General features: G+C 44.3%; 1 protein-coding gene across 1 annotated transcript in view; it reads left to right on the plus strand.

Moving 5' to 3' along the window:
- The window catches only part of LOC120933437 (venom factor-like), a 161,180-nt gene that overhangs the window by 125,174 nt on the left and 10,309 nt on the right, over positions 1–25,697 (plus strand). Inside the window, exons 30-37 of the mRNA XM_040346654.1 lie at positions 2,957–3,115; positions 7,317–7,376; positions 8,647–8,737; positions 11,177–11,228; positions 12,229–12,316; positions 15,533–15,622; positions 19,467–19,572; positions 22,663–22,752. Coding sequence (XP_040202588.1) covers positions 2,957–3,115; positions 7,317–7,376; positions 8,647–8,737; positions 11,177–11,228; positions 12,229–12,316; positions 15,533–15,622; positions 19,467–19,572; positions 22,663–22,752 — 736 coding nt within the window. The remainder of the gene's footprint in view (positions 1–2,956; positions 3,116–7,316; positions 7,377–8,646; positions 8,738–11,176; positions 11,229–12,228; positions 12,317–15,532; positions 15,623–19,466; positions 19,573–22,662; positions 22,753–25,697) is intronic.

Here is a 25,697-nt window from a genome sequence, read left to right on the forward strand (position 1 = left end):
CCATGTATCCCCCCATCCAGCCATTGTCTCCCCCCATCCAGCCATTGTCTCCCCCCCATCCAGCCATTGTCTCCCCCCATGCAGCCATGTATCCCCCCATCCAGCCATTGTCTCCCCCCATGCAGCAATGTATCCCCCCATCCAGCCATTGTCACCCCCCATCCAGCAATGTATACCCCCATCCAGCCATTGTCTCCCCCCATGCAGCCATTGTCACCCCCCATGCAGCCATTGTCACCCCCCATGCAGCCATTGTCACCCCCCATGCAGCCATTGTCACCCCCCATGCAGCCATTGTCACCCCCATGCAGCCATTGTCACCCCCCATGCAGCCATTGTCACCCCCCATGCAGCCATTGTCACCCCCCATGCAGCCATTGTCACCCCCCATGCAGCCATTGTCACCCCCATGCAGCCATTGTCACCCCCCATGCAGCCATTGTCACCCCCCATGCAGCAATGTATCCCCCCATCCAGCCATTGTCACCCCCCATCCAGCAATGTATCCCCCCATGCAGCCATTGTCACCCCCCATGCAGCCATTGTCACCCCCCATGCAGCCATTGTCACCCCCCATGCAGCCGTGTCTCCCCCCATCCAGCCGTGTGTGTCACCCCCCATGCAGCCGTGTCTCCCCCCATCCAGCCGTGTGTGTCACCCCCCATGCAGCCGTGTCTCCCCCCATCCAGCCGTGTGTGTCTCCCCCCATCCAGCCGTGTGTGTCTCCCCCCATCCAGCCGTGTGTGTCTCCCCCCATCCAGCCGTGTGTGTCTCCCCCCATATGCAGCCATGGCCCGCTTACCTGCTACCGCTGACTGTGTACTACGGCCGGCCAGGAACATTACAGCTTTGAATAGCTTTTGATTGGCGCCACGCTGCGTGTATAGACACTCCCCCTCGCTCGGGATTGGACAGTTCACCCGAGCAAGGGGGAGTGTCTATGCGTGGCGCAAATCATTACAGCTATTCAAAGCTGTAATGTTCCCGCCCGTATTACACAGTCAGCGGCGTAACGGCGGCGGATCGCAGCGGCGAATTGCGGCTCCGGTGGCGGCGGTCGGCGGCGGCGCGGCGCGGGGGGGGGTTAAGTATTCTATTTGTGTATCGGGGCGGGGTATCGGCGTCTGACTACCGCCGAAAAAACTCGGAATCGGTCCCGATACCGATACTAGTATCGGTATCGGGACAACCCTAATGCTGACAATACGAAATTGTGTATTGGGCCTCTAGGCTTACAGCATTAATATTATACAGGATTTATATAGTGCCAATAATTTGCACAGCGCTTTACAATATAAAAGGAGACATTACAGCAACAATACAATTCAATAAAAGAGAATTAGATGGGCCTCTGGTATCTGTTCGCTCCATTTTTCAGGCCTATTGGTAAAATAGACGTCTCAAAAAATGTAAAGTGAATCTAAACTCGAAAACAAAAAATGTAACTTATTGCAGGTATTAGATGCAATGGCTTTGTTTTGTTTCCTTTTTCTGCCTTCACCTTAATTTCACCCGGTGATCCTGCCAGTAGCACACTTCCTGTTGTAGGGTGACAACACTCACTATACTGTATCTATGGAGAGCAGCATTCTCAATTTAGGACAGATAATGTGATGACAGAACACCTCCTCCTCCCCTCATTTCCATAATAAAAGGGGTTAGTGTTCCATAGTTTACAGAGATTAACTGGGCAAGGCTGGTGACAAAGCTTGAAGTAACTGCAATGAGGCAAACTAGGAGCTCATTTAATTACTGGTAGGATCAGAGCTTTTTTTCTCAAAAAATAGGTGCAGGAACTCAACCACGACCCCATTCAAATTTCACAAACAGTAGAAGGGTCTTAAAGGGGCATTAAATACCAGGGCCCAGATTCAGAAAGCAATTGCGCCCGTGTAACCATAGGTTACACGGCGCAATTGCTGACTTGCTCCGGTGTAACGAGTGCTCCTGATTCAGGAACCTCGTTACACCGGCTGCAGCCTAAAATCTGCGCGGCATAAGGCTCTTATGCCTCGCAGATTTTAGGCTACATTCTTGCGGGGGCCGCTAGGGGGCGCTCCCATTGTGTATCAGCGTGTAGTATTCAAATTGCATACTACCACTGATTCACAAGCTTGCGCGGGCCCCGCGCAAGCCAGGTACGGAGTTTCCGTACGGCTACTTTAGCGCAAGGCTGCCCCTTCTAATAGTAGGGGCAGCCAATGCTAAAGTATAGCCGGCCTTCCCACGCCGTGAAATTTGAATTTCACGGCGCTTGCGTAAGTGAAACGTGAATGGCGCTGGACGCCATTCACGTTCACTTAGAAGCAAATGCACGTCGGGAAAGTTTCCCGACGGAGCATGCGCTCTACGCTCGGCACGGGAGCGCGCCTAATTTAAATGATTACCCGCCACCCGCGGGTTCATTTAAATTGCGCGCGCTTACGCCGGGCAAGTTTGCCGGCGCGCCCTCGCAATTTACGGAGCTACTGCTCCGTGAATCGAGGGAAGCGCAAAATATTTGCGTGGGCGCAGGGCAAATCGTTGCCCTGTGCCCGCGCAAATATAGCGCAAGCTATGCTGAATCTGGGCCCAGGATTGCATTACATACAGAGTGTAGAGTACAGGGGGTTACACACAGAGTGATTGTGGTGAGCAGGCGCCAAAGGGTCTGAGCCAGAGGTGGTGGAACTGAGTTCCCCCAAGTTCCCCCAGAAAAAAAGCCCTGGGTAGGATCAACACTTATTGAACAGTCCAAAGAGGAGCAAATAAGAGAAGTTCATTGTCAGGGTTTACATACTCTTTAATGATATAGGCTTTTAAGGAACAATGGGCTGTTAAACTTTTCTTGCTGTTTATAAAAAAAATGAAATCTTGAAAACAATAGGCAACACAATATACCAATACTAGTAGCCCATTAACCATTGAATTGATAATTGGTTTGTGTAATGACTTTATTTTTATGTTTCCGTTGTAGAGTACAATCATGATTTTTGAGTCTATGGCTAAGTACTACCAGTACGCTCCAACAACCAAAGAACTGGAAATGGATGTCTTCTTCAAGCTTCCTGGTAGATCAGCAGGCACAAAAATTCGTCTGAACAACCTGAATTCTCTAAATGCCCGCTCAGATCAGGTGAGGCCTGAATGTTGGGTTGTGTTGGCCCAGATACATAATAGGAATTACATTGACAGTGTACTCATAGTAGAGAAGGAAAGTTAATGTTGCCGACCGGTGATGGAATGGTGTTATACAGTAATAAGAAAACAGTACCAAGGGCTCCCGTGTTGGTAGATGATATAAGATTACACTTTATGAGAGTTCATTAACTATGGTAGTCCATGGAGTGGGTATACCAGGATGATGCGTGCACCTACAGGCATTCTCCCGGTCTAAAAATTTTAAGATATGGCTAAATAAATCACTTCTGCTGGTGGCGGAAGGTGGTTTATGCCTGTTTCTGCATTTTGGTGCAGCAGGATTAAAAAATAAAATTAAAAAAAGGCCCATGCACTTTGGTGGTATTGAGGGGTGGCAGGCAGTTCATTCTCAAATTGTTAGGCTGTTCTGCAGCAAGGCACATACTCTGATGCATCGCATAGATGTGAAGTTAAACCTTTAAAACACAGTCAGGAGGCAGAGGGGCACCAAAAACATAGCTGATAATAGCATGGCTGTTTTGTACAACGTCACTACAGTACCTCCCTACCTCACTGCACACTCACTTCTCTATGTTTTACAAAAAGCTTAAAAAATAGATTTTTGGACTGGAGCTACACTTTAAAAAAGTACCAGTTCAAAATTACAAACAGATTATACTTAACAACAAACCTACAGTCCCTGTCTTGTTTGCACCGCCTGTATACTGCTGTTCAAAGTATATAGGGCCAAAGGGGCTGGTAATGACCTGGGGGAGGGGGGAGGGGGGGGAACCCATGCTATGTTTCTCAATGATTTTCATCCATATTGCAGGGACCAGACATTACATTAAAGCCGCAAGCAGTTTTAAATTACTTTTTTTCTTATAGTAACACCGAGCAGGTACGATAGTTAAAGGAATTTTTCAAATTTTTTTTTCACTTTAAGCATCATTAAAATCACTGCTCCAGAAAAAACGACAGTTTTTAAAACTTTTTTTTCCATTGATACATGTTCCCTGGGGCCAGACCCGGGTTCTCAAACCCGTTTTACGACAATAACTTGCATATTAGCCTTTAAAATTAGCACTTTTGAATTCGAATGTTCGAGTCCCATAGACTTCAATGGGGTTCTAAAAGTTTGTGCGAACGTTCGGTCCGTTCGACGGTTCTGGTGCGAACCAAACGGGGGGTGTTCCGCTCATCCCTACTACAGAAGAGTCAGGACACTCTCTACATTGCAGATAGAGAAAGGAGCTGTGTGTTAGAGGGCATCCTGACTCTCCTGTTGTCCAAGGGGGGAAGGCATGACACTCCACACCAGGGAGAAAGCCTTGCATTACTGTGTGGAGTTACAGACAGAAGAACAGGAAGTGAGGATTTCTCAGAAGAAATAAGGACATTTAAAAGCAAAATCAAAGGATGAGATAAGTATAGGAGGACTGCACTAAGGTAAAGGAAGATATTTAGGAAAAAAATGTTTTACCTTTACAATCCCTTTAAGCCCTGTCCGGCGTTTCTCTGCCTCTATTCAAAATCAAATAGCCAGCAACTCTAATCCGTAAGAAATATTTATTGGTACATATAGGAAAACAAAAATCAGATGTGTTTCGGCTGAAGAGCCTTGGCCACTGTAGTGACCAAGGCTCTTCAGCCGAAACGCATTCGCTATTTTTCTATTTTATCTACCTATTTGGGTGTAGTTTGGAGGACACCGCTGCCTGAGCACCCACCTGTGGACTCTGCCCTGCCTGTTGGTATTCCCCTGTTCGGAGCACTGCACCTTTCTGTTTGTATATTCTATTCAAAATCAATAGTTACTTATGGGAGCCCATTGATTCGAATAGAAGTCGGATCAAGATGAGTTGACTTGCGGTGCGACTTGTGCGCTGAGAATCTTGAAGAGGAACCCCCCAAAATTGCGTGGGAGTCCCCCAAGTTCCATACCAGACCCTTATCCGAGCACGCAGCCCGGAAGGTCAGGAAAGGGGGTTGGTGCTTCGGGCAGGGGGGCCCTGCGCCACCCTACCCCAAGCACCTTGTCCCCACCCATATTGATGAGGACAAGGGCCTCTTCCCCACAACCCTTGCCCGGTGGTTTTCGGGGTCTGTGGGCAGGGCTTATCGGAATCTGGAAGCCCCCTTTAACAAGGGACCCCCCAGATCCTGGCCCCCCACCCTAGGTGAATGAGTATGGGGTATGAGTATGAGTATGGGGTACATCGTTCCCCTACCCATTAACTCCAAAAAAGTGTCAAGAATTAAAAACACTACACAGGTTTTTTAAATACAGTGGAATAGCAGAATTCAAGCTAAATAGCCCTGCAGTACCTCATTTGGCCTGAGGTACGGGGTGCAGAAGCCGAGCAGAGCCAAAAATCGGCCTACAGTACCTCATTTGGCCTGAGGTACGGGGGCGCAGGAGCTGAGAAAAGCCTAATATGGGCCTGCAGTACCTCATTTGGCCTGAGGTAGGGGGCGCATTAGCCGAGCCAAAGTGTCCTCAGGATTTTTGTCCATTTTCGGTGCTCTCTGGTACCCCCCACCTCTGGCCGCATTCGGTATAGCATCCTATTGAAGTCAATGCGGAACAAATTATTTTCATTTCCATTGACTTCAATGGGAAAACTCGCTTTGATATGCGAGTACTTTGGATTACGAGCATAATCCTGGAACGGATTATGCTCATAATCCGAGATTCAACTGTAATTTATTAAATCAACTCAGCGTCTTTTTTTCGATTTCTTCTCCTTCTCCAGGCGGTCTTCTCCCTCTTCTGTCCGGTCTCCTCTCTCCACTGTCTTCTAGCTCTTTTGCCGTGTCTTCTTGCTCTTTTGCTGGGTCTTCTCCCTCTGTTCTTCTTTCAATGCTGACTCAGTGCAATCTCCCGGTGTAATGCTGGGTCCGCTGTGTGCAATGACTTATATTGGAATGGGGCAGGGCAAACCGATGATGTAATTTGGAGTGGTCTCTAAATTACATCATCGGGTGGCCCCGCCCCATTCCAATATAAGTCATTGCACACGGTGGACCCAGCATTACACCGGGAGATTGCAGTCAACATCGAAAGAAGAACAGAGGAAGAAGACCGGGCAAAAGAGCAAGAAGACATCGGAGAGGGGAGAAGGAACGAAAGAGGGAGAAGACGTCGCCAGAAGAGGGAGAAGAGCCAGAGCTGTCTTAATAAAATGCTTTAAAAACCTGTGTAGTGTGTTTATTTTTGACACTATTTTAAAGGTGAATGGGTAGGAGTATGATGTACCCCATACTTATTCACCTAGAGTGACTTTCAGATTCCGATAAGTCCCCGCCCACAGACCCTGACAACCAACGGCAAGGGTTGTCGGGAAGAGGCCCTTGTCCTCATCAACCCCCCCATGTTGAGGGCACGTGGCCTGGTATGGTCCAGGAGGGGGGCGCTTGCTCGTCTCCCTCTTTCCTGACCTGCCGCGCTGCGTGCTTGGATAAGGGTCTGGTATAGATCTTGGGGGGCCATTTTTCTTGGGCCTAGGGGTTTCCCCTTAAGACATTTTGTTGGGTTCCCCTTCAAGATTCTCAGCACACAAGTTGCACCGCAAGTTGGATAATCGTGATCGGACTTCTGGTGCAACTTATATTCAAATCAATGGGCTCCCATACCGATCACTCACTATCTTCATTCAGAAAAGGAAGGGGCTGGTAAATATGACATATTTACCTAGCTCTTCCCCCCTCTCAATCTTGAAGGATCCTTTTGTGAGCTTGCAGCTGCCAGCAGGAAGAAGAGGAGGGAAGCCAGCAGCAATGTGGGGGCAGGGGGCTTGGGCAACAGGGGTAAACGTATGATGAATAGGGAGGGTGATCAGTGTGGCAGGGGGAAATTGCTAGAACCAATCTTTTGTATGGCTCTCTCTGCAGCTGCTGAGCCAACTGGAGGAAGAAGAGAAGAAGACAGCTTTTAGCTGCTGCATAGAAAGGCAAACAGGGGATTGGTTCCAGTAATTGCCCCCCCCCCCACCGTACCAATCACCATGCTTACCCACATCTGCTGGCGGACTGGTGGCACCCCCTTATTTACGCCCTGTATATATACAGTATATAGCATACCACAATGCAGAAATGTAGATGCATGAATAATATAACAAGTTTTGGTTAAATATAACAAGCTTTGTAGACATGTTTCTCTGCATTCTTGTAATTGACAATGTATCTTGTTACAGACTCAGATGGGAGGAGACTTTGTGGTTACTGCAACAGGAAAAGGGCAAGGGTCATTGTCGGTAAGTGGTCAATAACAATAATATATTCAGTGGGTCCATAATCACAAAACATATTTTCCTGTATGCAGTTAATCCATGTACTGATAAAACTTAAAGTCGTAAAAACAAAGCAAACACATTTTTTTGTACATTACAACCTACCAATCCTTAAAGTAGATCTAAATGCAAAACCTTTTTTATCCCCCCATTTTGGATTGAGTAAGGGAGAGTTATAACCCCTATAAGGTTTCTTTATCTTCACTTTCTGTCCCATAGCCAAAACAGGTAGTGAGAAGAAATCCTTGCCAATCAAGGGAATCTCTTGGGGACCCCCAGGTCACCAGAACTAGTGGAAGATTTCCTGTCTATTCCTTCTTTGGGGACAACCCAAAATGTGGGATTTTGCGCCAATTTTGAAAAAAAATTCAATATTTTTTAATTTTTGCTATAATAAATATCCCTAAAAAATATATATAAAAAAAAAAATGTTTCCTCAGTTAAGGCCGGTATGTATTCTTCTACATATTTTTGGTAAAAAAATCACAGTAAGCGTTTATTGATCGGTTTGCGCAAAAGTTATAGCGTCTACAAAATAGGGTTTTGTTTTATGGCATTTTTGTTAATAATTATTTTTTACAAGTAATGGCGGTGATCAGCGTCTTTTAATGGTGACTGCGACATTATGGCGGACACATCAGACACTTTGACACCATCTTGGGACCATTGTCATTTTTACAACGTCGGGAACGACGGCCATTCTTAACATTGCCTAAATTTAATAAAAACTGAACCGTTCCATTGGAGGACTGAGGAACAATGGGAGAGAGTGAAGGGGCTGCGGGGAGTAAAAAAGTGTCGGATGCGATAAAAGCCCTTATCCGTCCACCACCTGAATGCCCTAATGTCCATACCGGGAGGAAAATAAGGGTTATAAAATATATGGGCTGGAGGGGTAAACGTGGAGGTCAGCAAAGGACATGAATGCAATCGATCCCTATAGAGCAAAAGAGTGGGATAGCGTGGGCAACTGTCTTTCTTTGAGAGGGCGCCACAGGAGGAAATCAATCGCAAAGCACAAAATAGCCTGACGTTCCATTCTAACCCAGTATGGTCTCTCGTGGCGAGAATAAACAGTCAACAGTTGCAATTTTTTGTGCTGCCTCATAGTATATATATTGCCTGGAGCTTCAATTAAGTATAATTAATTATATTAAATAATACTAAAATATATGATAACTCATAAGATGGCGTTCAATTAGACATTTTTTATTTATATCCCGTTTCTGAACAGGCATTTTCCGTGTATTATGCTATTGAGACGGAGAAAGAAAAACAATGTAAGAATTTTGAGCTGTCTTTGACGGTCCAAGATGAACCTTTAGGTATGTATTTAGAGACAATGAAACATATTTTTAATCACCAGATACGATTCTAATATTTACTTAGCAGTATATGTTGCTGTAACTCACATTCTAGATGCTTTTTGTATTATATTAAAGTGGATGTAAACCCAACATTTTTTTATTTTATTTTTTGATGTCACAATGTAGAGAATACGATTTCCTATCATCTGTGCCCAGTCTTGCCACACAGAGTTAATCCAGCGCTGAGCAATCCTCTTTTTATTGTTCAGTGAAATAAAACAGACTTCCGGATAAAGACCAAAGTCCTTGCCTGAGTGACAGGTTATTTACATATCTCGTGCACTAGCTTGCAGACATGCACAGCTTCTGTAAAGTGCACAATTCACATCCCCCTCCCCTCTCCTCCTCTCCTCTCCCGTCCAGCTCTCCCAGTATTGGCTGTCTTTCCTGTGTTTTGATTAAATGTTTTCAAAATATGAGGTGATCCACAGTTCAGTGTAAACAGCCGTCAGAATATACATAGACAAGAAGCTGTGCATGTCTGCAAGCTAGTGCACAAGATATGTAAATAACCTGTCACTCAAGCAAGGACTTTGGTCTTCATCTGGAAGTCTGTTTTATTTCACTGAACAATAAAAGAGGATTGCTCAGCGCTGGATTAACTCTGTGTGGCAAGACTGGGAACAGATGATAGGAAATCGTATTCTCTACTTTGTGACATAAAAACAAAAAAAAAAAAAATGTTTGGGTTTACATCCACTTTAAGGTTCGTGTGAAGCAAAAAGTTACTTTTCTAGTTTTATATAGAGTAAGGAAGGATTAGAACTAATTTGGTGTTTTTACTGCTATGGGAGACTACGTTAAAGAGATTTACCCTTACGTCCTGCCCTGTTGACAGACAGGAAGTAAAAGAAACATTTCCAGAGGGACACAGACAGAATTAGAACGCCAACATGGGTTCTGACTGAGCTTTTCCACACTGTACGAAAGTCAAAATTTGGGAGACACCTTTTGTGTGGCGATCGAAGGATCAACTTAGGTACAATGATCCCTGTTGAACTGGTTGACATTTTATCCATCTATGGCCAGCTTTATTATTGTTATGGTCTGCAGTCCTTTACAGAAATGTATAACTAGATGGTATATTCCATATTGCATAGCATAGAATAGTATTTGTACGGATGTAGCACCCTCCTACTGTAGAATGATATGTGAATTATGTTTTTAACTCCTTCAGTAATCAAGGGAGCAGTGACCATTTGTCCTGCTCTGTTCAGGGTTTCACAGGCTGGGAGTTTGATTGCTTCCTCTTGCCTCTGGGAGACTCTTCTAGATCGTAGTGAGGGAGATGCAAATGGCCAGACTGATAGGTAGATTCACGTAGAAGGGGGCCTAACTTTAGGGCGGCCTAGCCTAGTCTTTTTAGGCTACACCGCCGTAAATTAGTTAGGCTAGTAGTGATTCTCAAACCACTTACCTGCTAATTTTCGGCGGAGTAGCCTAAAACAAGCGGGCGCAAGCGCGCCTAATTCAAATTACTTGAAGGGGGGGCGTGTTGTATGGAAATGAGGCTTGACCTCAGGTTTTTTGACGTTTTTTGACACTGCGCATGCGCCGGGCGACTACATTTCCCAGTGCGCATTGCGGCTAAGTAGGCCGTACGGGCCTATTGATTTCGACGTGTACGTAAACAACGTAAATCCCGATTCGCGTACGACTTGTGCAAACGACGTAAAAAATTCGAACCTCGCGGCGGGAACGGCGGCCATACTTAACATTGTTATTCCACCTCATAGGTGGAATTACCTTAAGGCGGCCTATCGCTTACGGAAACGACGTTAATCGACTGCGGCGGGCTCGCGCTCTTTCGGGAATCGTCGTAAATGCTCATTTACATAATCTACGCCGGCCGCAATGGAAGCGCCACCTAGCGGTAAGCCAAAACATTGCAATCTAAGATAGGATGGCGCAAGCCGTCCTATCTTAGATATGTTTAAGTGTATCTCTGTTAGAGAATACACTTAAACATAGGTCGGCTTAGATTCAGAGTTAGGTCGGCTTATCTGTAGATAAGCCGGCCTAACTCTTTGTGAATCTACCTATGAGTATTTATCATGCTAATCTCTGGAGAGGAGTGTCCAGTAGAGGGCTAGAAAGTGATAAATAGTCTAAAGCACTGGAGAGCTGGGTTTCCAAAGCCTGAGGGGCTGCTGCCCCTAGGCAGCCCAAGGTTTGGTGGAATGCTAGTTACCTGGGTGTTATTCTGATCCTCTGGCAAATTCTTAAACATGGACAGGAAAAAGTAGTCTTCTGTTTTGTACTTGGATCAGTCATTTAGAATGTTTCCAACGAAAAGGTCAGCAACAGCAGCCTCCAGGTTATCCTGGTGTGGCAGATTAACTTTAACTCAGTTCATTTGTTTTTTTTAAAAGGGTTATTTTTATCTTTCCTGTACAGCTAAGGGACCAGAGGGCACCCTATCTACTGTCTCACTCAAAATTTGTGCCAAGTAAGTCACTTAATTTAGGCCTGGAAGAAACAGGCCTATGCTTCTTTTGTCAAAGCTGCCCCCTGATGACTAGTAGTCTTGTGAATAGTGGGGGGAATATTCAAGAAGCAACAGGAGAGGTGTAGGAAGCACATATCCACAAAGTAAATGAAGAAGAAGTAGGGAGATCATTTCACTGAAGGTCCTCAGGTACGGCTTTGTCTCCAGCAAAAAGAGCAGCACAATAGAGACACCACCAAGTCTTAGGTGATATCCCACTGAAAATATACATGAACCTTTAGGCACAGGACTGTGTAGGCACACTCACATACCAGGATTAGCAACACTGTGATTTTACTACAGAGCAAACCTAAGTTATGGGAGAGATATAAAAAAAAATTGATTATATATATAGATTACATCTATATACAGCGGAACCTCGGTTTACGAGTAACTCAGATAACAAGCTTTTTGAAAGACGAGCAACTTTTTTAAAAGGATTCTGACTCGGTTTGTCTCGCAAAAACGAACATAATTCAAGCTAATCTGGCCTGCAGTACCATATTTGGCCGGAGGGGTGGGCGCCAGGGCCAAGCAGAGCCAAACGTCACCGATCGGCGCCGTTCGGAAATGCATGAAAAGGCCCGAGGACAGATCGGCTGACCTCGGCAAATCTCGGGAGCTAAGTCTTTCCGAGGTTTGCCGAGGTCAGCCGAAGTGTCTTTGGGCCTTTTTGGACGTTTCCGAGGTTCTTCGATGCCCCCCCGCCTCTGGCCGCATGTGGTATTGCATGCCATTGAAGTCAATGCGGAAAAAATTATTTTAGCTTCCATTGACTTTAATTGGGCAACTCGCTTTAATATGCGAGTACTTTGGATTACAGGCATTCTCCTGGAACGGGATATGCTTGTAATACAAGGTTCTACAGTATATATAATATGTATTTTTTTTTTATTCTATTCATAGGTCGACATTAAGAAAAACACATACATACACTCAAGTCATTGTTGTTTCTTTGCAGATACCTGAAGTCCCAGGACTCTGGCATGTCCATTTTGCAAATATCAATGATGACTGGCTTTGAGGCAGACACTAATGACCTGAATAAGGTAAGCTCTCAGACCTAAAAGCCAATTTTACAAATACCAGTACCAAATGTTAGAATACGGTATAAGTGCAGCGCAATTTGAACAATCCAAAAATGTTGATAAATAGCAAGTCCCAGAATGTAACACAAATAAATGGTATTGAGAGTAAGTCCAAAGAGGTGGTGGACAACAGGTCCCAGAAAGCCTTCACCAGTGATGATAAAATCCACAATGGGTGACAGTCCCTCCGCCTCCGGTCTTAATATCTACTCTCACCTTAAAGGGTCACTAAAGGAAAAAAAAAAAATTGCTGAAATTACTGTTTACAGGGTATAGAGACATAAAAGTTAACCGATTCCTTTTAAAAATGATTAAAAACAGATTAAATTCAATCATATAATGTACCTCTAGTTTCACTTTCGGTTTTAAACTGGTTTCATGTTTCTGTGAAGTAAAGAGACCCACAGAACAAAAACAAACAAATCCAGGGCAGTGTTTTGTTTTTAAAATTAATCTGATTGGTTCTGTTAAGTTTTAGACCAGTGTTTCTCAACTCCAGTCCTCGGGGCGCACCAACAGGTCATGTTTTCAGGATTTCCCTCAGATCAAACTGCTGTGGTAATTACTAAGGCAGTGAAACTGATAAAATCACCTGTGCACAATAATGGAAAGCCTGAAAACATGACCTGTTGGTGCGCCCCGAGGACTGGAGTTGAGAAACACTGTTTTAGACACACAGTAATGACAGCTTAGACCACCGTGAAAAGCTCCCAGTACTGTGGTTATAAGGAGCCAGACAAGCAGGAAGTGTGGAGATCAGAGCAGAATTACAGCAACTTCAAAGCAAAAACTAACAATAAGGACATGAAACCAGGACTGCAGTAAGGAAGCTATTTAGCTAAAAAAAAAAAATCCTTTAGTGACCCTCGTGAATTAACAGGTAGTCATGCAAGCTGATCTCAATAATCAAAAGGTAAAAACGGATCATACACTCCTTTCCAGACTCCTCAATTCTCAGCAAGGGCGCCAGACCATATATGATCTAAGAGCTCACTGTTTAACAGTTTACATTTTTAATTGTGGTAAAATACCAGTACCACCCTGAAGGTTTTTGATCTTTCTGTGTACTATTATGTAGTAATTAAGAGGTGAGTACAGTAGATGATGCAAGCGGAGAACCCTTTGTTTCCTCGATCTTCACAATACAGTGGTGCAGTAATAGGGCTGACAGTGGTCCCAACAGTGATTAGCCAAGAAGTATACTTCACCCCTTGATCCTATGCCAAGGGATGTCTTATACCTATGTATTATAATTATGAAAGTGGCAATCCTCTGTAGGCAAAATCCCCCAATTAACAACATTTATATAATAAAAACCTTCCAACCCATCCGTAGGAGGACCAGAATATGGAGATTTTTTTATGTGCCAAAAAAAAAATATTCATTAAAATAGAATACAACTTTATTTGTATATTAAAATACAAGACAGATAAAAGGCTATATCCTAAGGAATCATCAAGTCAGTTAAATACCGCATATACTCAAGTATAAGCCGAGTTTTTCAGCAAAATTTTTTTGTGCTGAAAATGCCCCCCTCGGTTTATACTCGAGTCACCTTTTTGCGCCTGATCTCCTGGCCAGCTGTAGATCCCCTGGACCCCAAACTTGGCACACATGTAGCCCCACTCTTCCTGTATAATTGTGCAAAGTTCGGGGGACCTACGGCCGGGGAGCACAGATTTTTCAAACCCGGTACCGGCTGGTCGTAGGTCCCCTGGACCCCAAACTTGGCATACATGTAGCCCCACTCTTCCTCTATGGCTGGGGAGCACCGATTTTTCAAAGCCGGGCACCCCTTCCATAGACTCCCATGTTAAACATCAGTCTAGTCATGGGCACAGTGAAGCATGGGCACAGTGAGGCATGGGCACAGTGAGGCATGGGCACAGTGAGGCATGGGCACAGTGAGGAATGGACACAGTGAGGCATGGACACAGTGAGGCATGCACATGGACACAGTGAGGCAAAGTGAGGCGCAGTGAGGCATGCAGATGGACACCCTAGGCTTACACTCGAGTCAATACGTTTCCCAGTTTTTTGTGGTAAAATTAGGTGCCTCTGCTAATATTAGGGTCGGCTTATACTCAAGTATATACAGTAATACATATTCCATAAATCTTAGTCGATCGACACATTTTGCATACAAGTTGCTTCCTCAGGATCCACTTGCTTGTATTGTCGTAGGATATGGTAAGTGCCCATACAAGGTACGGACAGACAACTATCCTGAGAGCATGCAGGAGCCAGGCATTGCACCCACAATCTGCTGATTATGGGTGCAATGCTCTGCAGGCACCTTAGAAAAAAAAAAATTACTGGCAAAAAAATTTGCATTTATTTACTTTTTTTTTTCAAAATGTGAACTTAGGGGCAGATCCACAGACAGAGTACGCCGGCATATATACTGATACGCCTGCGTACTTTCAAATTACCCGCGTCGTATCTTTGGTTTGAATCCTCAAACCAAGATACAACGGCATCTGTGTTAGATCCGACAGGTATACGTCCTCGTACGCCTTTCGGATCTAAGATGCAATACTTCGGCGTCCGCTGGGTGGCGTTCACGTCGTTTTCCGCGTTGGGTATGCAAATTAGCTATTTCCGACGATCCACGAACATACGCGCGGCCGTCGCATTCTCTTACGTCGTCTCTAGTCTGCTTTTTCCGGCGTATAGTTAAAGCTGGTATTTTGCGGCGTATAGTTAAACTTGCCATGTTAAGTATGGCCGTCGTTCCCGCGTCGTAATATGAATTTTTTTTTTTTTTGCGTAAGTCGTCCGTGAATTGGGATGGACGGAATTCACGTCTAAGTTAAAAAAAAATGACGTTGTTGCGACGTCATTTAGTGCAATGCACGGCGGGAAATTTAGAAACAGAGCATGCGCAGTTCAGTCGGCGCGGGGACGCGCTTCATTTAAATGAAACACGCCCCCTAATCGCCGATTTGAATTCCGCCGCCAGAGATACACTACGCCGCCGTAACTTACGGCGCAAATTCTTCCAGGATTCAAACCGGCCAAAAGTAAGTTACAGCGGCGTAGCGTATCTCTGATACGCTGCGCCCATCTATTTGTATGTGAATCTGCCCCTTATTCTTTAAGTTTGCATATTTCTACCTATTGATTGTCATAGTAATATTATTATTTATCAACTTTAACTCTTCCTATTTCTTGCAGCTTAAAAAAGGAGTGGACAGATACATCTCGAACTTTGAGATCAACAAGGGAGCTTTTGACAAGAGCACACTTGTCCTCTACATTGACAGGGTAAGAGTCTATTTATCAGAACATACTCTAAACTAGACCGTTGTGACAATTATAGATTTCATTCTGATTGTTGGCAATTTAGCAATGTTGGTATTTCTAAAACCTTATTTGCATGCCGTAATCGTTGCACTTCTCTGAGGAGTGGCATGGACACAGTGAGGACTTCATCCCTACTCTGACACATAAAACACAATTTTATTAATCACAAAAATTCCATAACTGTGTGAAATCTGTTGAGTGGGTCTTCCTTGTCGCACAGTATAATATAGTTAAAGGGGTTGTAAAGGTTTGTCTTTTATTTTCTAAATTGGTTCCTCTAAGCTAGTGCATTGTTGGTTCACTTACCTTTTGCTTCGATTTCCCTTCTAAAAAAAAATGTCTTTGTTTGAATTTCTCACTTCCTGTTTCTCCTCAGTAAGCTTTCCAACATCATCCGAGAGGTGGAAAGTCATTTAGAACAGCTTACTGAACAGCTTACTGAGGAGGAACAGGAAGTGAGAAATTCAGACAAATAAAACAAAAGAAAAAAAAACATTAAGAAAGGAAATTGAAGGAAAAGGTACCAACAATGCACTAGCTTACAGTAACCTATTTAGAAAATAAAAAAACAAACCTTTACAAGCCCTTTAATAGATAGAATAGAGTTTGAATACCTGGTAATGCACAGGAACAATGGCCCATATTCTCTCTAAAAATCCGCGGGCTGCGCTTAAGGCACTTACACTCCGCTGTCCCAACTTACAGGAGCAAGTGCTGTATTCCCCAAACACTTGCTCCATAAGTTGGGACGGCGGAGTGTAAATGCCCCGGCGTAGCCTGGCGGATCTCCAAGGGGGCGGCTGGTATTCAAATTAAGCGCGCCCCCGATTCTAATGAACTGCGCATGCGCCGGGCTTCAAAAAGCCCAGTGCGCATGCTCCAGTTCTCGGCGGAAAACGTCAATGACGCCGACGTGTGCGTCATTGATGTAAAGTCGTATTCAAGAACGACTTACGGAAACGACGTACCCGACGAAAAAACACGACGCGGACCCGACGCCATCCGTAACATGGCCTACGTGGGACTTGCGGAAACTTACTCCTCATATAGCAGGAGTAAGTTTCCGCTTACGCAAACGACGTTAGCGACGGTTACGCGACGCAAACTCGTTCGGGAATCGGCGTAGAAGGATCATTTGCATACGCAAATGAGTCCTTCACGTAAATGTCATCTAGCGGCGGCCGGCGTCATTACATTTAAGATCCGCCAGTGTAAGTGACTTACAGATGGCGGATCTTAAGTGTATCTATGTGAAAATGATTCTGAGAATCAGGAGCATAGATACACTGGCCAAAAAAGGGAGATACGATGGAGTATCCTGAGATACTCCATTGTAACTTCTATGAGAATATGGCCCCATGTTAGTTTCAGCACACCTGCATATAGCAATATATGTAATGCCACGTACACACAACCGTTTTTCAATGACATGAAAAATGCCTTCTTTTTTTTTATGTCATTAAAAACGATCGTGTTTGGGCTCCAGAGCATTTGTCTCAACGTGAAAAATGGGCATTCAAATTTTTAAACATGCTCTAAATTTTTCTCTACGTTTTCCACGTCGTTAAAAACGATCGTGTGTAGGCTTTAACGACGGGAAAAAAACACGCATGCTCAGAAGCACGTTATGAGACGGGAGCACTCGTTCTGGTAAAACTAGCGTTTGTAATAGAGATAGCACATTCATCACGCTGTAACAGACTGAAAAGCACGAAGACTGAAAAGCACGAATCGTCTCTCACCAAGCTTTTACTAACACGAAATCAGCAAAAGCAGCCCAAAGGGTGGCGCCATCCAAATGGAACTTCCCCTTTATAGTGCCGTCATACGTGTTGTACGTCACCGCGCTTTGCTACAGCATTTTTTTTCACGATCGTGTGTATGCAGGCTTGAATCACGCCGAGAAAAACGTTGTTTTTTCTAGGACAAGAAAAACAGCCATGTGTACGCAGCATTAGATTGTATTTCATGTTTTTCTGTATATGTGCTGTATCTAATGTATTTTAATGTATATATGTTATTTTTTTTATCTGAATATATATATATATATATATATATATATATATATATATATATATATGTGTGATCCTAAAGTAGTTCTTAAGGACACATATTTATTTTTCTACCTTAACCCCTTCAGGCCCGGAGGATTTGGCTGCCAAATGACCGGGTCACTTTTTTGCGATTCGGCACTGCGTTGTTTTAACTGACAATTGAGCGGTCATGCGACGTGGCTCCCAAACAAAATCTACATCCTTTTTCCCCACAAATAGAGCTTTCTTTTGGTGGTATTTGATCACCTCTGCGGTTTTTATTTTTTACGCTATAAACAAAAATAGAGCGACAATTTTGAAAAAAAAAAAAAAAGCAATATTTTTGCAATAATAAATATCCCCCAAAAATATGGGATAGTTTTATGGCATTTTTATTAATATTTATTTTTTACTAGTAATGACGGCGATCAGCGATTTTTATCGTGACTGCGACATTATGGCAGATGCATCGGACACTTTTGACACTGTTTTGGTACCATTCATCTTTATACAGCAACCAGTGCTATATAAATGCACTGATTACTGTATAAATGTGACTAGCAGTGAAGGAGTTAACCACTAGGGGGCTAGGAAGGGGTTATGTGTGTCCTAGGAAGTGATTCTAACTGTGTGGGGGCGGGGTTTACTGTGACATGACACTGATCACTGCTCCTGATGAGAGGGAGCAGACAATCAGTGTCCTGTCACAAGGCAGAACAGGGAGATGCCTTGTTTACACTGGCCTCTCCCTGTTCTGCAGCTCTGTGACACGATCGCAGGACATCAGCGGGTCACACGGGCACGGTCACAGAGCTCATGGCAGGGGCTCGTACGTGTCACAGGTGGCGTGTAACTGCTCGCACGGTGCAAAATTCAAAGCAGCATATATATATACATTGCTTTGTGCAGCCGTGCCATTCTGCTGACGTATATCTACTATATCAAGCAGTTAATGCATTAATTGCATTAAGCTCAGGGGAAAAAATATTACAAATACACTTACAAAATGCATAGCCTGCCTTTAGTAAACCCACACCTATATCTCCTAGATCTTATGAGTATTTCTTGTTCATAAATACGAAGCTCACAGGGGTTCTAGTCTTCCTTAACTCTATTATTCCCCAATTTCTGTCTGATAAAACATAAGCAGGAGCGAACATCAGGGTCAAGCTTTCTAATGAGTAATGATAAAAACATGACAGGGGTCCCCGCTCTGTTGAAAACTAAAATTAAAAAACAAAAATCTTTTGGCTTAAAGCGGGGGTTCACCCAAAAAAAAAAATGAAATACATCTAGCAGAGCCAGATGTCGGGAAATAGCCGAGCTGCGAGTCGGCACTATACGGCGCCTGCGCAGTCAGCTTTACACGGCGGGCGCAGGCGCCGTATAGTGCTGATCGCAGCTCGGCTATTTCCGGAAATCTGGTGACGCGCGTTGTGCGACAGGTCACCTGTTTCAAAAGCCATCAATCATCGAACCGAAGGATAGGAACGCCCAGTCCCGCAGTCATCGGAAACCCTGAGGCAGGGATAGGAACGCCCAGTCCCGGAGTCATCAAAACGCGGAAGCCCTGGACCAAATCAGAATATAAAGGTATGTACGGAGAAAAAAAAAATTACCTGCCGAAAGTAAATGTCCTTAGTATGCTGGCTCTGATGTTAAAAATTCGTTTTTAGGTTGAACTCTCCGCTTTAAGATACACTTTACATTGATTTTTTTTTTTTTTTTCCATAACATTTTTATTTGAATTTTTTCTTTTATTGTACACTTAGATATCTCACACTGAGGACGAGTGTCTGAAGTTTAATCTTCACCAGTATTTCAAAATGGGTCTCATCCAACCTGCATCCGTCACTGTGTATGACTATTACTCACCAGGTGACTTGATTTTTTTTTGGGGGGAATCAAATGTGTGTATATATATATATATATATATATATATATATATATATATATACACACATACAGTTGTGCTCACAAGTTTACATACCCTGGCAGAATTTATGATTTCTTGGCCATTTCTCAGAGAATATGAATGATAACAAAAAACTTTTCTTTCACTCATGGTTAGTACTTGGCTGAAGCCATTTATTATCAATCAACTGTGTTTACTCTTTTTAAATCATGGCAACAAAACTACCCAAATGACCCTGATCAAAAGTTGATATACCCCGTTCTTAATACCATGTATTGCCCCCTTTAACATCAATGACAGCTTGAAGTCTTTTGTGGTATTTTTACCATTCTTCTCAGATGGTAAAGCTGCCCATTCCTCTTGGCAAAATGCCTCCAGTTCCTGTACATTCTTGGGCTGTCTTGCATGAACTGTACGTTTGAGATCTCCCCAGAGTGGCTCAATGATATTGAGGTCAGGAGACTGAGATGGCCACTCCAGAACCTTCACTTTATTCTGCTGTAGTCAATGACAGGTCAACTTGGCCTTGTGTTTTGGATCATTGTCATGTTGGAATGTCCAAGTGCGTCCCATTCGCAGCTTCCGGGCTGATGAATGCAAATGTTCTCCCAGTATTTTTTGATAACATTCTGCATTCACCTTACCATAAATTTTGACCAAATTTCCTGTGCCTTTGTAGCTCACACATCCCCAAAACATCAGCAATCCACCTTCGTGTTTCACAGTAGGGATGGTGTACCTTTCATCATAGGCCTTGTTGACTCCTCTCCAAATGTAGCATTAATGGTTGTGGCCAAAAAGCAAAATTTTGGTCTCATCACTCCAAATGACTTTGTGCCAGAAGATTTGAGGCTTGTCTCTGTGCTGTTTGGAGTATTGTAAGTGGGATACTTTGTGGCATTTGTGTAGTAATGGCTTTCTTCTGGCGACTCGACCATACAGCCCATCTTTCTTCAAGTGCCTCCTTATTGTGCATCTTGAAACAGCCACACCACATGTTTTCAGAGAGTCCAGTATTTCACCTGAAGTTATTTGTGGGTTTTTCTTTGCATCCCAAACAATTTTCCTGGCAGTTGTGGCTAAAATTTTAGTTGGTCTACCTGACAGTGGTTTGGTTTCAACAGAGCCCCTCATTTTCCACTTCTTGATTAGAGTTTGAACACTGCTGATTGGCCTTCTAAATTCCTTTCCTGTTTTATACAGTTCAACTACCTTTTCCCGCAGATCCTTTGACAATTCTTTTGCTTTCCCCATGACTCAGAATCCAGAAACGTCAGTGTAGCACTGGAAGATGCAAGGGTCTGTCAGGAGTCCAGAAACTCATTGACCTTTTATACACACACACTAATTAGAAGCAAACAGATCACAGGTGAGGATGGTTACCTTTAATAGCCATTCAAACCCCTTTGTGTCAACTTGTGTGAATGTTATCAAGCCAAAATCACCAGGTTATGTAAACTTTTGATCAGGGTCATTTGGGTAGTTTCTGCTGCCATTATGATTCAAAAAGAGTAAACACAGTTGACTCATAACAAAGTATCATTCATATCCTCTGAAAAATGGTCAAGAAATCATAAATTTATAAACACAACTGTGTATATATATATATATATATATATATATATATATATATAAATAATATATTTTGTAATAAGTACGGTACCATATTTTTCGGACTTTAAGACGCAGTTTTTTCCCCCAGAAAATGTCCCTGCGTCTTATCGTGCGAATAGATGACAGGCTCCACCCCCCGCCGCCGATGTCACCGCCCCCCCCACGCCGGCTACATGAGTGGCAGGGGCATGATGACATCACTCCCTCACGTGCGCGCAGGAGCCGCTGTTTTGGGCATGGGCTCTGAAGGTCCGGCACTGTAAGCCGGATCTTCAGAGCACATGCGCTAATGATGTCATCGGCTGTATGCACTCTGAATATCTCCTAAACTGTGCAAGTTTACGAGATAGTTTACGAGATATTCAAAGTACCTACAGGTAAGCCTTATTATAGGCTTGCCTTTAGGTACAAGTGGTGTTATAGAGTTTTTTTTTTTCATTTTGGATACAGTAAGGTAGGGTTTTAACCTCTGTCAGTGCATTTTTTGCCACCCGTGTCCTATTGAGAGATTAATGCCGCGTACACACGATCAGTCAATCCGATGAGAACGGACCGATGGACCGCTTTCATCGGTTAACCGATGAAGCTGACTGATGGTCCGTCGCGCCTTCACACTATTGGTTAAAAAAATTATCGTGTCAGAATGCGGTGACGTAAAACACAACGACGTGCTGAAAAATGCTTCCAAGCATGCGTCGAATTGATTCTGAGCATGCATGGATTTTTAACCGATGGTTGTGCGTACTAACAATCGTTTTTTTCCCATCGGTTAGGAATCCATCGGTTAAATTTAAAGAAAGTTGGCTTTTTTTTAACCGATGGTTAAATAACCTATGGGGCCCACACACGATCGGTTTTGACCGATGAAAACGGTCCATCAGACCGTTGTCCTCTGTTTAACCTATCGTGTGTACAAGGCCTAACTGTCACTTCCTGTCCTATAGCCAAAACATGAATTTAGAAAATCTCTGCAAATTAAGGGAAACCTTGGGGACCCCCCAGGTTATCTGAACTAGTTTTCCCATTGGAAAATGTCCCATCTATTACTGTTCTAGGGACAGTTGTAAAGAAGACAAATACAAAGGGGGAATCTCCCTAACAGGGGTACATATTCAATGCAATAAAAACCTGATAGGTGTTTGAATCCCTCTCCACTCTGCCTAAAGCAGAGCACCAAAAAGATTAGCATGCTTTAAAGGTGTGTGCTACCTTTTGAAAAAGGAATAAAAGAAATGTGTAAACTGCAATTGGTAATAACCTTACAAAAATGTCAATGGTTGTCCTCTTGATTCTCGAATTACAATACTTTCTAGGTCACCTATAGGCATTTGTGGAATTGTAACTGACTTCCATTTGGGATGATTCTTCATGAGACCGGCCTGGCTTTTAACTGTATGTATAGTGCACTACTAATATTTTTTTTCCTTATTTCCAAACAGAAAACCGTTGTACCAAATTCTACCATGTGGATGAGGACAGCAAACTTCTGGGCAGGATCTGTCAAGGAGAAGTGTGCCGCTGTGCTGAAGGTAAAGATTATAGGATGATGTTTAGCAGTCAGCCATGTGTTTTTGGTGTACCGGAGTTAATTGAGGTACCGAGTCCTGTGCTCATCATTGAGTTAGGTTGAAGGTAAAGACCATTAAATTATGAATTTGCTATTAACAAATGCTCATTGCTTTTCTTGCAAAAACACCATGGGCGGGTTCCCCTCCAGCGTACCATTTATGCTTATTTTAGTTAAATTACAAATATGGCAGATATGCAAAAAAAAAAAAACAATCTAATTTATCTATGGAAAATGGAACAAGATCTTTTTGTGACCTGTAGAGGCAAACTATCAAAAACAATGCTAAATTGCTTGCCACTATCCAGTCGTGTTTGGGCAACCAATCTCTAACCACAAGTAGTGGAAATCTTAGTTGGGTTTCATAGCCTAGAGCCGCCATTCTCAACCAGGGTTTGTCGGAACCCTAGGACTCCTCCAGAAGTTTTTCTATAAATGATAGGTCACCGCACTGATTTAATCAGTCAGTATCCTTTTTCTAGAGAGCCTGAGACAGTCACAGCATGACTATTGCTTTTTTTCCTTGTACCAGTCACCACCGTTTACAATATTCCCATTCCATCAACCCAAGACAGCTTCCGACACTCCACAATCCAGCAGACACAATCCATAAGAATTCCCTCAGAGAGACGAGACATACACTCTGTGTTCTGAGTCAAAATGTATGAACAATCTTTAATGGTTAGCTCTCAGCTTTTTATGCAGTACAGGCATGTTACAGGGACAATGAAACTCTCCACCCACACATCACACAATACACCTTCTCTTAGACAATGACATTCAGTTGAGTTAATTATTCCCCCAGACATTCTGTCTCCGACAATAAGTGATTCACCGGCATAATACACATTCCTTTACTAAACATAATTGACATGCTAATTCCCTACACCTGAAAGAAGACATCTGACCTTTAGACTGCTAACTCACAACACATATCTATCATCAATAGCATCTTCACACAATGAAAGGTCTTAGGAGCAGACGTACTTAGTTAGCATCTCAACAGCCTAGGTTAAGCATTGAAGTAGACACTCTTATTGACCGGTTGGGGGTCACCATGAAATCAAACTGTAATATTCCAAGATCCTGCAAAACATGAATTATCAGTTATCAGTCACATCTCATGTAATTTATAATTAATATTTCTCAGTCACCCTATGTCCAGAAGGGGCACAGGGTGAACCTAGACCCAAGAGTTATTAGTGACGCTGGCACAGGAGTACCCCTCATCCTTCAAAAGTCTCTGGGTGTCATGGGTCATTCCGTTACAGTCCTGCTGCCAGTGAAGTGTTTAATAACTGCTCAAAAAGGGTTATTCCCTTGGATTGTATCAACTTCAATGCTGATCTTCCCAGTTAAACGGGTGTTTTATTGACACTGAATTAAGGAACATAGGCAAATTAAAAGTTGAGGCCGGGTTCACACTAGTCAGACATACGCTCCGACATTGGGAGCTCATGTTGCATGACGTGTGAAAAGCAATGTTTCCCTATGGGAGCCATCTTAACTGGTCCGACACATGTCGGTCCGACTTTGCAAACGCTCCCTGTACTACTTTGGTCCGACTTTGATCCTACTTCAATCCATTGAACATCATTGAAGTAGGATCAACGTCGGAACGCAGTCTTGCACGCTCCGACTTTGGCAAGCGACTTGTATTCTACTGATCTTGAGGGGGAACTCCACGCCAAATTTTAAGCAAAAAAACGGCATGGGTTCCCCTCCAAGAGCATACCAGGCCCATGGGTCTGGTGCGGATTTAAAGGGGAACCCCCTACGCCGAAAAAACGTCGTAGGGGTCCCCCCAAAATCCATACCAGACCTGTATCCGAGCAGCAGCCCGGCCGGTCAGGAAATGGGGTGGGGACGAGCGAGCGCCCCTCCCTCCTTAACCGTGCCAGGCCACATGCCCTCAACATGGGGAGGTAGGTGCTATGGGCAGGGGGGTGCACTGCGGCCCCCCCACCCCACAGCACCCTGCCCCCATGTTGATGAGGACAAGGCCTCTTCCCGACAACCCTGGCCATTGGTTGTCGGGGTCTGCGGGCTTATCGGAATCTGGGAGCCCCCTTTAACAAGGGGGCCCCCAGATACCGGCCCCCCATCCTAGGTGAATGAGAATGGGGTACATCGTAAAGTGTTAAAAAAAATAAACACGCTACACAGGTTTTTAAAATATTTTATTAGTCAGCTCCGGGGCCCCCCTCTCTTCTTTTACGAGGGGGGGCTTGCTTCTTCCGACGTCTTCTGGGGGGTCCCAGTCTTCACCGCCGTCTGGTTCTCTTCCGCCGGGTGGGGGCCGCTTTCTTCTTTAGCTCTTTTACAGCGGCCCCCTCCCGGGCTTCCTCCGACGTGTTCGGCAGGGGGGGGGCGGGCTTCTATCGCCTTCTGCATCCTTCTGCCTTCTTCTTCTGCCTTCTCCTTCTGACTTTTTCTGCCTTCTTCTTCTTCGCTGTTGACACGTCGCTTCCTCCCGCTGTAATGCCGTGTGTGCAGTCTCCGGGTGCACGGAGCATGATGGGACTGTGACGTCATAAGAGACCTATATAAGTCGGTGCAAGCCGCGCACACGGCATTACAGCGGGAGGAAGTGACGTGTCAACAGCGAAGAAGAAGGCAGAAGGAGAAGGCAGAAGGATGCAGAAGGCGACAGAAGCCTGGGCACCCCCCCCCCCACCGAAGACGCCAGAGGAAACCCGGGAGGGTACCCCATACTCATTCACCTAGGGTGGGGGGCTGGTATCTGGGGGCCCCCTTGTTAAAAGGGGCTCCCAGATTCCGATAAGCCCCTCGCCAGCAGACCCCGACAACCAATGGCCAGGGTTGTCGGGAAGAGGCCCTGTCCTCATCAACATGGGGGCAGGGTGCTGTGGGGTGGGGGGGCTTAGTGCACCCCCCTGCCCCATA

The sequence above is a fragment of the Rana temporaria genome, chromosome 3 (genome assembly GCF_905171775.1).
Source record: "Rana temporaria chromosome 3, aRanTem1.1, whole genome shotgun sequence".
Classification (NCBI taxonomy): Eukaryota; Metazoa; Chordata; class Amphibia; order Anura; family Ranidae; genus Rana; species Rana temporaria.